A 14,450-nucleotide genomic window follows, 5' to 3' on the forward strand; every position below is an offset into this window, starting at 1 on the left:
TGCGCTGCCCTGCTTTTCGGAGCTCCGCACGCAGCGTCCGGAAGTTCATTACTCCGAACGCTGTGTGCGGGCTTCCACACTCCGACCGCTGTCACGGCCCCTTCCCATAGACTTTGGTAGAGGGGGCGGGCGTGACATCACGCCCGGCGGTCACGAACACGGAAGCCCGCACACCGCGTTCGGAGTAATGAACTTCCGGAAGCTGCGTGCGGAGCTCCGAAAAGCAGGGCAGTGCACAAACCCTTTAAAAGGCTCAAATAGACACAACAAGGACATTTTGCAGGGGGATATGAAGCATAAAAATAGTACCTATAGGAAATGGCATGGAGGAACATCAAGAGAAATGAAAGCAGGAAAAGAAATAGAAAAAAAACATAGTAAAGCATCACTACGTTGGTTATTTTAGAGTGTAATTGGTTGTGGGTAGGAAATCTAACATAACCAAATCCATTGGCAATTCATGTTTGTCAGTTAAAATAGTGGTGAGTTTCTAATTTTTTGTGTGAAGAAGGAGCCTCATGACATCAGAGAAGGGACTATTGTTTTTCTTGATTATGAGGTTTTTTATTTATTTATTTTTTAATGCAAGTAATGCAAAGCAGATAAACATTTGATGGATACACAGATATTTGTCTGCAGTATGTTGCCTGCAATTGTTTACCAGGGCTTAACAATAGCTCCAAAAACTTTTAGACAGATTTATTTATTGTATGTATTTAATTTCATTTTTTGCAAGATGTAGCTGGTAAATCTGCAGTCTTACAAAGAACACTGTTCTCTTACTGCAACATCACAGGATAATATCAAGAGTTGTGCTAAATGTCCAATTTAGCACCACCGTGTTGACAAACTCTTCATTAGAAGAACATTATTTAAATCTTATGGAAAATAAGAATCTGCTTTATTTTTGTTTTACAAACTGTGCCCATACTCTGCATTAGGCATTGCAGCCTTATTTAAAGGGGTATTTTGCGGACCAAAACATATCTTCCATTAGATCCAGTAATTATTTTTACTCAATTAGACTCTACTCACCTTCCTCCAGCAGTTCCATACTTCTAAGGCTAGGTTTCAACAAAAAAATTTAATAACGCTAGAAAAACTGCCACTGCTTTTTTTGCTGAATTTTTACATTTTTTTCTGTTCATTGTACCTTTTGTGTAGAAATTGCATTTTTTTCCATGTGAGATTTTTTTTTCCTGTCCACCCCCCCTTATAAAAATGCCAGTGTGAAACCCACATTGCGTTCTTAATGCTGTTTTTTCTCTCTGTGGGAGAGAAACGCAAAGATTTTAGGAAAAAAAAAGTCTTAACATGCCGTGATTTAAACAAAACTTTCCCTCAGCCCAAAAACACAGAAAAAAGCTGAAGAGGAGTAAATAAATAGCAAAAACTACATCTAGTGGGTATGGCATTTCATAATTCCCTATTGACTTGCACCTAACTTCTGTTTTTAGGTATTAGATCGCTGGGGGTCCACGACCACTGAGGCCCCTTGTGATCTTCTGTGTGCATGAAGCAGTGGCCGACACCCCCCCCCCCCCTCCATGTATCTCTATGGGAGAGCAGGCGGTATAGCGTTCGGGTATCTCTGGCTCTCCCATAGAGATCCATAAAGGGGGCTTTTCAGACGCCGATTCATACAGGAGTCGACACACACCCTAAACTAGAAAGAGCCGGGGGCCCTGTGCAGGAGATCACGGGATCCTAGTGATCGGACCCCCCCCCCAAATCTAAAATATATCCTATGCTTTGGATAGGTGATAAAGTTTTACTGCAAAAAGCTACTCCTTTAAACTCCTTTTTACCAGAGCTTAGATATAAAATGTATACCCTTTTTTTTATTTTAGAGGTGCTATGCAGCATTGTATTACTCCCTTAAGAGTGCAGATTGTTTTGGCCTTAAAGGGGTACTCTGGGGAACTAAACCCATAGCCCATCCTTTCCCTCTCACCAACCTATGTATTTGTCTAAATATCATTCATTAGCTATATACAGCAGTTTCCCTTTTTCAGCTGTCACTTACTTGCAGCAAGTGAGAGAAAAATGTAATCCCTTCAAGACAACACCACCTGATTTCTGTCTGATTTCTGTTTGGTGTAGAGCTCTGGCTGTACAGCCACACCTCCCCTCCCTGTGTGAGAGCTTGTGAGCTGTGAGAGAAAAGCAGTGAAGATTCTTAGTCACAACTGAGCACATAGCTGCTGTTTTTCTGCTGAAAATCTAATCACTGACTTCTGCTATTCAGAGAATAGCAAGATTTATTGCTGGGGGAAGGATAGTCTGAAAGAAAAGACATGTACAGTGTGTGTGTGTGTGAGCTGCAGTGTAAGCATGCACACAGATAATGAAAGCAGTTGGCTGGCAGCCATTACACAGAGCTGCACTGACTTCTGGTAGTTGTAGTTTGTGATGCAAACAAGGAAAAGGTATTTAGCAGACACCAGGGGCTAAAGGAGCTGCAATAACCACATGAATAACTACAGGGGACACAGAACAGTTATTTTTATGTTCGACTTCCCTGGAGTACCCCTTTAAAGACAACAGTTTTTTGTTTTTTCCTCCTCCTACTTTTTAAGAAATGTAACTTTTATTTTTCCATCCACAGAGCCATATGAGTGTTTTTTGTGACCAATTGTACTTTGTAATGACACCTTTTTCATTTTATCATAAAATCTACAGTGAAACAAAAACAAATTTTTTTGTAAGGGGGAATAAAAATAAAAATGCAATTCTGCAACTTTTGGGGCTTTCGTTTTACGCAGTGCACTGTTTCTTTTGGTCAATACAATTAAAACGATACAGTAAGGTCAACCGCACTAACCTGAATATACCTGTAGATAGTGTGTGTGTTAGTGTTTTGAACGATTTACTGGGTGAAAATCAGTGCAGCTGTTCAGGCGATATTCATTTTGCTGCTAATATTTAGTAATTTCTTTTTAACTTCATCGGGCCGATGTTCAGTGCTATTTCTCGCCCGCTAAGGCAGATAACCCTTCGCCCTTCATGGACATGCTGTGGAAGAGGGGATGAATAGATGTATATATGGAGGGGGCAGAATAATGTGTAGAAGTGGGCATGGTGTTATGCATGTACACAAGCAGCCTGCTTCTTTCAGTTGAAGGAGTGCTCCAGGATATAACTATTTTTTTTTTTTCTAAACTTACCCAGAATGGCATTTAAAAAAAATCTAACTGGACTTACCTTCCACCCCTTCCCCAGTGCATTCAGTATCCCACTACCGGTCTCTGCAGCGATCCTCTTCCTGTTTCTTGTGGTCAACTCACTGTGGGTCAGACAATAGCCGGCTGCAGGGGTGTCCCGCTTCAGCCGGTGATGGTCTCAACAGCCTTGTGATGTATTGAGCCTCTGTCCCAGTTATCTTCCTGGTGCCCAATACGTCACATTACTGCTGAGGCAGGACATGAATGTGGCTGGCAAGGAGGCCCGGAACAGGATACAGGAGGCATTGGGGGAGTGGCGGAAGGCAGATCAAGTATTATTATTATATATATATTTTTTTTTAAATGCCGGCATTCTGGGCAAGTAAAGAAAAAAAGAAAAGTTGTATCCTGGCGTAATATTAGCCATATTAGCATCAAGATGAATATCTCTGCAATTCTTGTACAGATTTTTGTGTTAGAAGTAGGTTCATCCAGGGAGTGCCAGTCGGGCAGGAGGACTGTCATTGAGGCACTTAAAGGGTAGCTCCCACCATCCTATTTTTTTTATTTTTTTTTTTTGCTAGCCCGTCCCCGTCCCCCGCTACAGCACTAGCCCGTTTTATGCCACGCATCTTACTGGAGCATTTTTAGGTGCATTAACTCAAGCAGTCAATTAATTTTATCCCCTCTTTGGCATAAATATATTTTCCTCACAAAAAACTGTAGCAGAGCTAGGCAAATAAAGCCTTAGTGAGCGTTCACACTATGCAGTCAAATCCTATGTTTGTGTCAGATTAAATGCATAAAATAACGTCAAAATGTAGCAGTTTTGCAGAATCACAGCACAAAACTTGGTTTGACTGCAATGTTTGAGAACTTATTATTTTGAACTTTCCCTTTCAGCTGTAAATGTTTCTGTTCTGAATGGAAACTTCTAGATGCACTTATAAGGCTAGGTTCACACTACAGAATTGTCGAGCGTTATTACACTTAGAAATTACTGTTGCAAATTCCGGTGAAGCAGAATTCCATTGCAGTCAATTGGATTTTGCTGCACAGTGCAGACTATGGAATTTCAGTGGCAGTCATTTTGCCGCTTAAGTTCCACCCCTGAAATTCCACCACTTTCTTTTGGTGGAATCAAAGCGGAATACATTGCATAATATGTCTCCATTTTCACATGGACTTTCTGAGTGGAATTGGGCAATAAAATTCAGCTTGGTAATTCTTTTGCAGCAGGCCCCTAATATTTACAATGAGATTCTGCTTCACTGTGCACATGGCAGAATTTTCGTGGGGAAACAATGATTCTGTGGAGCCTTACCCTTTCCTTCCTATGTTAGTTTTTATTTCCTGTTTTCTTTTATGTTTTACCTTGATGTTCCCATCCGTAAAAGTGGTATTTTTCTTGACATAACTGTGCACTTTTGTACAACCATTATTATATGTGAAACTTTTGTTAACTGCATATACATTTCATATATTGTCCAATTGTAAGAAAATTTTCAATAAAAATTTAAGTTTAAAAGAAAATAAAATAAAAGAAATTTGAATTCCAGACTCCACTAAAAAATGAACATGTCAATTTCTTCTGCTGAATCTGCTTGAAAATGCATTACCATCTATGGAGACTGTGTGCATTTCAGCAGTCCTTGTGCTGGTTTATTTTGCTGTGTGAATGGGGCCTACGGTGACGGCAGGCCTTACTCAGCTGGGAAAAAAATGAAAGCATAAAACATACTTTTTCTTATGCTTGACTCATGTCTTGTTATACCAGTACTTTGCTGGTATATGTTGGAAACCTGTAAAAATAAGGATGCCGACGTATACTGCAACACACTGGCAATGACCCCATTAATGTTTTCTACATATAAATATATATTTACTGGAACTAAAAGACAATGCTTTTGACATGCTATACTCATTATTAAAGTGAACACAATTTTGGTGTATTTGATGTACTTATTTTTATTATTTTTTTTAATTAATGCAGTCTCGAAGTCGAGGTTCAAGACTAAACATCATTATTATTGCTGAAGGAGCCATTGATAGGAATGGGGAGCCAATTACTTCTAGTTATGTGAAAGAGGTATGTTCCGTCTAGATGTTTAAAGTGTTGCAATGTGTATGAACACCATGTATATTAATCCTCTGCACTTCTTAGTAACTTGCATACAAGTTGTAATTTTATGAAAGGAAAAGTTAGATTTGGTTAAAGGTATTTATCATTGAGTTTGCTAGTATTGTTGTCCAGCTTATTTGTGTTTTAGTGTTAGCTTATTACAGTTTGGTTTCTACCACTAAAACTACTGCCTAGGAGAAAAATTTTACTGTTGGCAAGTGTATATAGTATTCTATGATACTTCTATATTCCCCAGTGCTGTTAATGGTTGTAATGGCTGAGGTGTAGTGGATCCGCCTAACCTGTGAGGATGATGACGTAGTCCGTACCAGGGAGTGGAGTCTAAGGTGGCGGCACACAGGTCGCTACCTCTGATACGACTCGTCCACACAGGCGGCCGAGGTAATGTGGCACATGAAGGAAGGATGAGGCAAGATGTAATCAAGACAGGCAGGAGGTCAGGGCTGGCGGCACAGTAGCATGGTCAGGTCACGTAGCAGTAGGTCAGAGGGCAGGCGGCACAAGGTCAGGATGCGTAGCAATAGGGTCAAATACACGGCAAGGCAAGACACTAACTGAACGCTTTCTCTAAGGCTGATACGGCACAAAGATCCAGCAAGGGTCAAAAGGAAATACTTATAGGGTCATGCAGCAGAAGGAACCAATTAAATGTGTACTGTGCCTTTTAAATTTACCGAGCCAGTGTGTGCGTGCCCTAGGAGGCAGGGACGCGCGTGCCGGCAAGCAGGAAGCACACAGGGACGACGGGGGAGTTAAGAAGTAGAGTGCTGAATGCGATCGCATCGCCTGTATCTTCTGTGTGCAGATTCTTTAGCGTTCCCTGCCTCCTGCATGTAAGAGCAGACAGGGAAAAACCTACCACAAAAAAAAGAGGTTGAAGCTATATTTCATGGAAATACAGAGACTCTGCAATGTTTGGTGACCGATGTACTATAGCACTGATCTATGACTTTCTGCACTTAAAACTCAGAGCAAGTGGATTTGAGACGTTGTCCCCTGTGCCAAGCCATAGACACCATTTGAAATGTAGGCTGCATTAGAAGAGCCATATCAGAGGGGAAAGGGTAATCAATATGACAGATAACCCCTGCATGCCACATCAACTAAAATAGTATACACAAGTCATACACATGAGAACATTCCCAAAGTGCTCCATTGAGAATCTGGACAAATCAAAAGGAAATGAGATTTATATAAAACAAACAGCATATTGTAATTGTACCTGGGCATTCCAAATAGCTTTCTAGAAGTGTAAAATTTCCAGATCAGCAGTACAGTATATTGCTTGGCTTGGACACCGTCATTACATAGCCATTCATCTAACTGGCACAGGCACGCTACTTCCATAAAAAGTAGTAGATAGACAGCTACAAAAGATCTGCTTTTTTACTCTGTATTGACTTTATGACCCTATTTTCAGATGTTTATCACTTTGGAATGTCGAAAACAAACAGCAGGGGAGTGGACTGGTCCGCTCCCTGTTTTTTTGTCTTTTTGTTTTCTGTATTGTTTAGGCGTAGTGAAATCCCATTCGTAAGAAGTGTAGCAACAAAGGGAGCCATTTATATTTTACATACATTGGATATATTTTGGATATGAGTGGTATTGTGATATCACTCACTAATTGTGTGTAAATGTATTTATTTTCCATTTTTATTTTTTGATTAGACTAGTTTTTTCTTGTATATTCACACTTGTCACATCAGATCGGTGTCAAAATTGATGTGCAGAAAGTTGTTGACAAGGGGGATGTTCTTTTTAGAGTTTTGATTCTCTTTACCTACTGTAAAACTGTCTGACAAAAAAATCTGTTTTTAGGAGTTAAAAAGTATCACGTAATATCCCAAAATCTATATAACATTGGTAAGACAAGCATTTGTATGAACAACTGCCCAAAATCTAAGAACACAAAATCTTAACCAAAACTTCTCTAATATAGTCTTATTTGGAGTCTGTTAATCTCCATGAGCCATTAAATACTTTATTTTGCCTAGCGGTAAGTAGACAACTGTAAAACACCATTGAGTTTGAACATTACATTTAGTTATTTTGGAACCACCATTTTTTTTAGTTCATGTACATTGTGCGGAAAGGGCTGTTTTTACTAATATATTCCTTTTTTCTTTCATTCTCTGAACAGCTGGTTGTTCAACGCTTGGGCTTTGATACTAGGGTCACTGTTCTTGGACATGTGCAGAGAGGAGGAACCCCATCAGCCTTTGACAGAGTTTTGGTAACTGAAAGCACTTAAGCCAGGGTTACTGGATGCTACAAGCATTTGATAAACTGTATATTCCTATTCTTTGTGGATAAATGAACGGTCATCTAACAAAGTGTGTTTAGGTGGAGATACTGTTAACATTCTGATATGTTTTATGCATTTATATGTTTTCTTTGTGGGACATAAAACATTTTGTGTTCTGGAAAAAAAAAAAAAAAAAAAAAATATATATATATATGTATATATATATATATATATATATATATATATATATATATATATATAATTATGCTAAGCAGCTCATTACATCACCTTTTCAGGTAATGTTCCCTGGTATCAGCTTAGCTCCTGTTAAGGAATATAAAAAGCTGATTGGGATTTTATGCCAAGCCAGACTACTCCCCAAAAGGGAAGTTGGGGAGTAGTCTGGCTTGGCATAAAATCCTGATCGGCTTTTTATATTCCTTAACAGGAGCTAAGCTGATACCAGGGAACATTACTTGAAAAGATGATGTAATGAGCTGCTTTGCATATTCCCCTACCCAGAATGCCCGCGGAGTGCTTAATGGCCTTCTGAAGCTCCGTTACACCAGGAGTGGAGGCCTCGCCCTGAGGTAAATACTCACCCACTTATATATAATATTTTATAGCATAGGCTGTATTTGTTCTATTGAACTCTGGGGCTTCTCTGGAGACCTTTTAACATGGTATCATGACGTACTCCGTACAGGTTCAGTCATCTGAATTTAAGTAAACAGTCAAAAAAAATTTTTTCTGATGGTCTCTTAGATTTCAGGGTCTGTGCCTGGGTTTTGAGGAGTATCTAGTGTCACACTATGTGATTCTGTTTCTTTGTATTAATAATTTTTTTTTTTTCGAATTTTAAGCAAAATCATCCTTTTGCAGAGGGAAGTAAATAAAACAGAGAAAGGGAACAGGTTATGGTGGAGGCCTGCAGAGAGTACCAAACGACCCTTGTCAAGTAGCCTATTATATAAGAACATATTGCAAATGCCAATGGCAAAACCAAGGGGAATTAAAGGAGCAGGGAAACGAAAAGCGCAAAAAAAAAAAAAATAAATAAAGGAACAGAGGGGAGCAGGAAAAGAGGGGAAAACGAAAAATGGGACAACACAAAATGAGCACACAGACCAGAGACAACAGCCAACAGGATACTAAATGTAGCGGTTTGGGGGTGTTCCCTAACAGCCTGGGGATGGGGGTTCAGTTGCACAGCATTGCACAATATTTCGGTCCAATAAAACCAGTCTTAGAGTAGTGGTCTGTGTGGTGATGAAGGTGGGCAATGCACTCTTCAATATGCTATATATTCTGGGCATGTGGATAGGGGTTCCAGATGCTTCCTCAGAGCTGGGATATAAGCTCTTGCAGTATTGACCAGGTGGCACAGAATGGAAACTGTAGGACGAGGCAGGAATATCAGAATGGTGAAGGAGAAAGGAGGTGGGGTGAAAGGTATAACTTAGTCCGTATAGTACGAGACCAGTTTGTCTGGATTAGTATATCTAGTATTGTCCTGATTCTAATCCAGAAACAACATGTAGTGCTAAACTAGGTGCAGATGAACTTTCAATGTACACTTTAAAAAGTGTATCCAGAGAAAAATAGACTAGTGCTAAAATGTTGATGCAGAGACTATTTTGAAATAGCAAGTGATGCTGCACAAGATTTAGAAATTTTTGTTGTTGTGGTTCTTGACTGAAATAAAAACAGTATTATTTTGTGGGTGTGACAGCCACTCTTTAAAAAAAAAAAAAAAAAAAATTGTGGGGTTATACAAGTTTTATAACTGTATTATGCAGTTACGTCCCTGATGACAATTACTAGGCTGCGGCTGAAGCTTTTGCTGACCACAGCAGCCAAGCCGTGCAAAGAGCCACTAAGAGTATAGCAAGAATCCACAATGGGTGAACCTGGCCTTCTCTGCCTACTGTGGGCCCCGCCTGAGTACAGTCACTTTAAATAGGCTACAACTGGAATAAGGTGTGCCTTACACTCCTTTCTACAGGTTTTCTCACTGTTGTCTGTCTGTTTATTTAATTAATCTTGCTTTTGTAGCTCCCATATATTCCGAATCACTAAGCAAAGATTGTCAGGATTCAACCGCAGGTTGAAGACCACTGCAGCCTTCGACATCATCCAGCCCCCTCTCACCCCTTTAGTTCTGTACAGTACTCGCCTCTGCTCGGCACTGGTCCGGTGCTGCAGGACTGTCCGGTGAGGAGGTCGTCCGGTGGGATAGTGGTTCCGTGCAGCTATCTTCACCGGGGAGGCCTCTTCTAAGCGCTTCGGGCCCGGCCCCAGAATAGTCACGTTGCCTTGACGACGACGCAGAGGTACGTTCATTACCAACATCCTTCTGCGTCATCGTCAAGGCAACGCCTCTATTCTGGGCCCGAAGCGCGGAGAAGAGGCGCCCCCGGTGAAGATGGCAGCCCGGAACCACTATCCCACCGGACGACCTCCTCACCGGACAGTCCTGCAGCACCGGACCAGTGCCGAGCGGAGGTGAGTACAGAACTAAAGGGGGTGAGAGGGGGCTGGATGATGTCGAAGGCCGCAGTGGTCTTCAACCTGCGGACCTCCAGAGGTTTCAAAACTACAACTCCCAGCAAGCCCGGACAGCCGATGGCTGCCCGGGCTTGCTGGGAGTTGTAGTTTTGAAACCTCTGGAGGTCCGCAGGTTGAAGACCACTGAGGGCGGATAGTTCACTAGGGGATGATGACAAGGGGATGATGACAAGGGGATGATGACAAGGGGATGATGAAGGGTGTGTGGGATGATGACAAGGGCATGATGAAGGGGGGGTGTGGGATGATGACAAGGGGATGATGAAGGGGGGGTGTGGGATGATGACAAGGGGATGATGAAGGGGGGGTGTGGGATGATGACAAGGGGATGATGAGGGTCTGGATGATGACGGGGTCTGGATGATGACAGGGGGGATGATGTATTTCCCACCCTAGGCTTATACTCGAGTCAATAACTTTTCCTGGGATTTTGGGGTGAAATTAGGGGCCTCGGCTTATATTCGGGTCGGCTTATACTCGAGTATATACGGTATATAACAATCACAGGTGCAATAAAGTGAAGCAAACCTAAAACAAACCAGAAACACAAACTACTATAAATATGAGCTCAAATCATTTGTCATTAAGACCAGTCGGTCCTAAGGCTTAAAGCTTAATTATCCAGCGCACCTTGCATTGAAGTAAATATAAATTACGAACCCCACCACTGCGAGGCGGGTTAGCTATTTGTAACCCAGCAAACAGTACAATCAGTGTTATGCTGTTCCCTTTATATGTGCTATGAGTCGTGGGGCACAGTGTCCAGTGCAGACATAATTAGTGTCCATATACACATGTAAAAAGGTGCCTGATCGTCTTGCCAATGTAAAAGAAGGGCATTTGAATCACATGATTAGGACTACCTCATTTTACTGAACGAGAATTCACATTGTAAGAACAGAAATTAGTGGCCACAGGAGTTCTCCTGTGCTTCTTGGAGCAAAGACAGGGCGTCACCAAGGGTGATGCTTCTACGATGGGTGACTAAAGGTTTTCTGGAAGCAATGTCCTTAATGTCAGGATCTGCCTATGTACCAGAATCTGCAAGTAACAGAAGAAATTATGGAATTCAATTTGGAGTTAGCAAAGAAAAAGGTAAATCTTTGTGTATTGAGCACTATTGTCACAGGGATCCGCTCTGGGACTGAGCCTTTGTCCCAGTATATGGAATGTCTTCTAAAACCATTGCTGAGTGCAATGCCTACATATGTAAAAAATAAAACAAAAGGATGCGCTCCCTTGTGTGATACCCAAATAAAATGTGGTAACGCTCAATGTGAATTAGCGCTTACCAGATGCTTTTGTACTCCATCCAAGTACAACCATGGGAGAAAGTATGTTTAGAAATAAGATCTCAGCAGCCGCTCCGCTTCACATAACTACAGATGCAATATAAATTCCCTCCAAACAGGCAGAGATCAAGAAGGCGCTGGAGATCAGATAAAATGCTACTCTTCTTTATTCCCACAATGCAACGCGTTTTGTGGAAGTTCCGCTTTAACAAGCATAAGGGTTACAACAAGGTCTGTGGTTTTTATAGGGAAAATGCTTAACCCCTTAGGGAAAAACATTAACCCTTTACAATATCTCTAGAACATACATATATATTTTAACATATAAAATGTACATGATAATACATAAGAGAAAATATATACGGTTATTATATCAGTAGACAATACCACAGAAATGTCATAGAAAAAAGTAAATTATGAAAAATATTAATTTATATAACAAGAAATTAATAAAAAATTTAAGTTGTTTAAAAAAAATTAGTTATTTAAACTGGAGACAATACCACTCAATTCTCCAAACCGCATACAGAAGCTAAATAATAGGGAAGCATTTTGGATATTTACTTTGTCAACTTTGGTTCCGGATGGTTTGAATGAAACCCTTGAAAATGCTCGCTAGGATTTGAAGATAGAAATATATTTTAAATTTTTTTATTTTTTATTAATAATTTTTTGTTATATAAATATATTTCATAATTTACTTTTTCTATGAAATTTTTGTGGTATTGTCTACTGATATAATAACTAGAGATGAGCGAACTTACAGTAAATTCGATTCGTCACGAACTTCTCGGCTCTGCGGTTGCTGACTTTTCCTGCATAAATTAGTTCAGCTTTCCGGTGCTCCGGTGGGCTGGAAAAGGTGGATACAGTCCTAGGAAAGAGTCTCCTAGGACTGTATCCACCTTTTCCAGCCCACCGGAGCACCGGAAAGCTGAACTAATTTATGCAGGATAAGTTATCAACTGCCGAGCCGAGAAGTTTGTGATGAATCGAATTTACTGTAAGTTCGCTCATCTCTAATAATAACCCTATATATTTTCTCTTATGTATTATTATTTTATATGTTAAAATATATATGTATGTTCTAAAGATATTGTAAAGGGTTAATGTTTTTCCCTTAAGGGCTTAAGCATTTTCCCTATAAATACCACACACCTTGTTGTAACCCTTATGCCTGATGAAGCGGAACTTCCGCGAAACGCGTTGCATTGTGGGAATAAAGAAAAGCTGCATTTGATCTGATCTCCAGTGCCTTCTTGATCTTCCTGTTTGGAGGGAATTTATATTGCATCTGTGTACATATGTAAAAGATACAGGTGACTTGTTGCAGCAACTTGACCAATTGAATCCCTGTACACCCGCATCCCTCATGATGCAGGTGTACAGGTTATTTGTGAACTCCTCCAAGAGATTGTAAACTCTCCTGATTTTAGTTTCTTTTGTGACTGGGACTCTCACATTCATCCTCGGTTAAAATGAGTTAGTTTGGTAACAGATGGTATAGACAGGAGACCGGCACAGCCATGGGGACGCCGATCTCCTGTACATATACCAATCTGTTTTTATCAATCTTTGAACGTAACAAATGTATTTTCTGAGGCCAACCCCTATGTCAAGTGTATAAAACTTTGCATCAGATATGTAGATGATGTGCTGATTGTGTGAAAAGGTAGTAAGAACCTTTTTAAAGTGGCTTGGCGCTGCATGTGAGCAGCCGCATGTGACCGGAGCACCGCTGAGGATCCTTAACTTATCCTGACTTTTGGCAACAAACTGTACATTTTCTGCTGCCTATATACGCCTAAGGGAACCTGGAGCTGATATTTCTCAGGATGGCCAGGCGCAAATGGAATCGCAAGACTCAGGGGCCGCCGGAGGATGGTTAGGCCCAGCTGCGGGGGTACCCAGCCCCATTTGCCTGGATGTTGCTGGGGTTACGGAGCGGCTGCAGCGCTTCGCGTGGGTCACTGAACCGGCGGACGGGGCTCCGGTGCCTGCCTGGAGTGAAGAGGACCAGGAGGGAGCTGACTGGCCGGCTGACTGCTCGGGCTCTTGTGCTGCTGTAGACCCTTCTCCAGTAAGTAACACGTCTGAGGACACTGCTGCTGCAGGGCAGTCTTCATTTAACCTCTTCTGTGCTGGAGCGCACTCTGCTTTTAATGGGGACTCCTCTACCATGCCTGCCCAGCTTTCCACTAGCCCTACTGAGTCTCTCCTGGCACTGTCCACCAATGAGACGTTCTCTGCTGCTGCTGCACAGTTCCCTATGTCTGTTAACCCCTCAAGTGCTGGTCTGGGAGATATGTCCATAGCTGTCCCTTCATCCTCATCTCCACCTACTGAACCCATTTTTAAAGAGGTTTTCCTGGCCTTATCTAAGGGCAACACTGATGTTAAACTGCTATTGGGCGGACTATGTGAGGACATTAACCTTATTCGCCATGATATGCAAACTGTGTCTGAACGAGTTAGCGCTGTTGAGGAAAGAGTGAGGGATTTGGAGGATCAGGTCCCTCCACTTAAGAAGAACATGCACCGTATGATTAATCATCTAACTGCTCTAGGCGCTAAATCTGATGATATGGAAAACCGCTTGCGGCGGAATATTGTATGCCCAGTGGGTGTCCCCGAAAGGGCTGAAGGCCGTGACCCTGGGGAATATTTAGAGAATTGGCTCCTCAATACTTTTGGAAGAGAGACTTTGACACCTCTGTTTGCAGTAGAGCGCACCCATAGGGTGCCCACCTGTCCCCTTCCACCTAGAGCCCCACCCAGAGCTATCCTTATCCGGATTTTTCACTATATAGACAGGGACATTATTCTCTGGAAAGCTAGGGACATGGGCTCCCTTACCATCAATGGAAGTTGTGTCTCAATCTTCCCGGATTTTTCGGCTGAAGTCCAGAAGAGACGTGCTAAATTTATGGATGTTAAACATTGACTGCATGCCCTGAATGTGATGTACTTCATGCTATAATCTGCACACCTCCGTGTGGTTGCCTTGGGAACTACTCATATGTTTGATACTTCTGTGG

General features: G+C 41.5%; 1 protein-coding gene across 2 annotated transcripts in view; it reads left to right on the plus strand.

The window, feature by feature from the left end:
* The window catches only part of PFKL (phosphofructokinase, liver type), a 254,617-nt gene that overhangs the window by 93,848 nt on the left and 146,319 nt on the right, over positions 1 to 14,450 (plus strand). For both annotated transcript variants that reach the window (XM_056533478.1, XM_056533479.1), the window contains exons 8-9: positions 5,158 to 5,253; positions 7,448 to 7,540. In XM_056533478.1, the coding sequence (XP_056389453.1) occupies positions 5,158 to 5,253; positions 7,448 to 7,540 (189 nt within the window). The remainder of the gene's footprint in view (positions 1 to 5,157; positions 5,254 to 7,447; positions 7,541 to 14,450) is intronic.

The sequence above is a fragment of the Hyla sarda genome, chromosome 8 (genome assembly GCF_029499605.1).
Source record: "Hyla sarda isolate aHylSar1 chromosome 8, aHylSar1.hap1, whole genome shotgun sequence".
Classification (NCBI taxonomy): Eukaryota; Metazoa; Chordata; class Amphibia; order Anura; family Hylidae; genus Hyla; species Hyla sarda.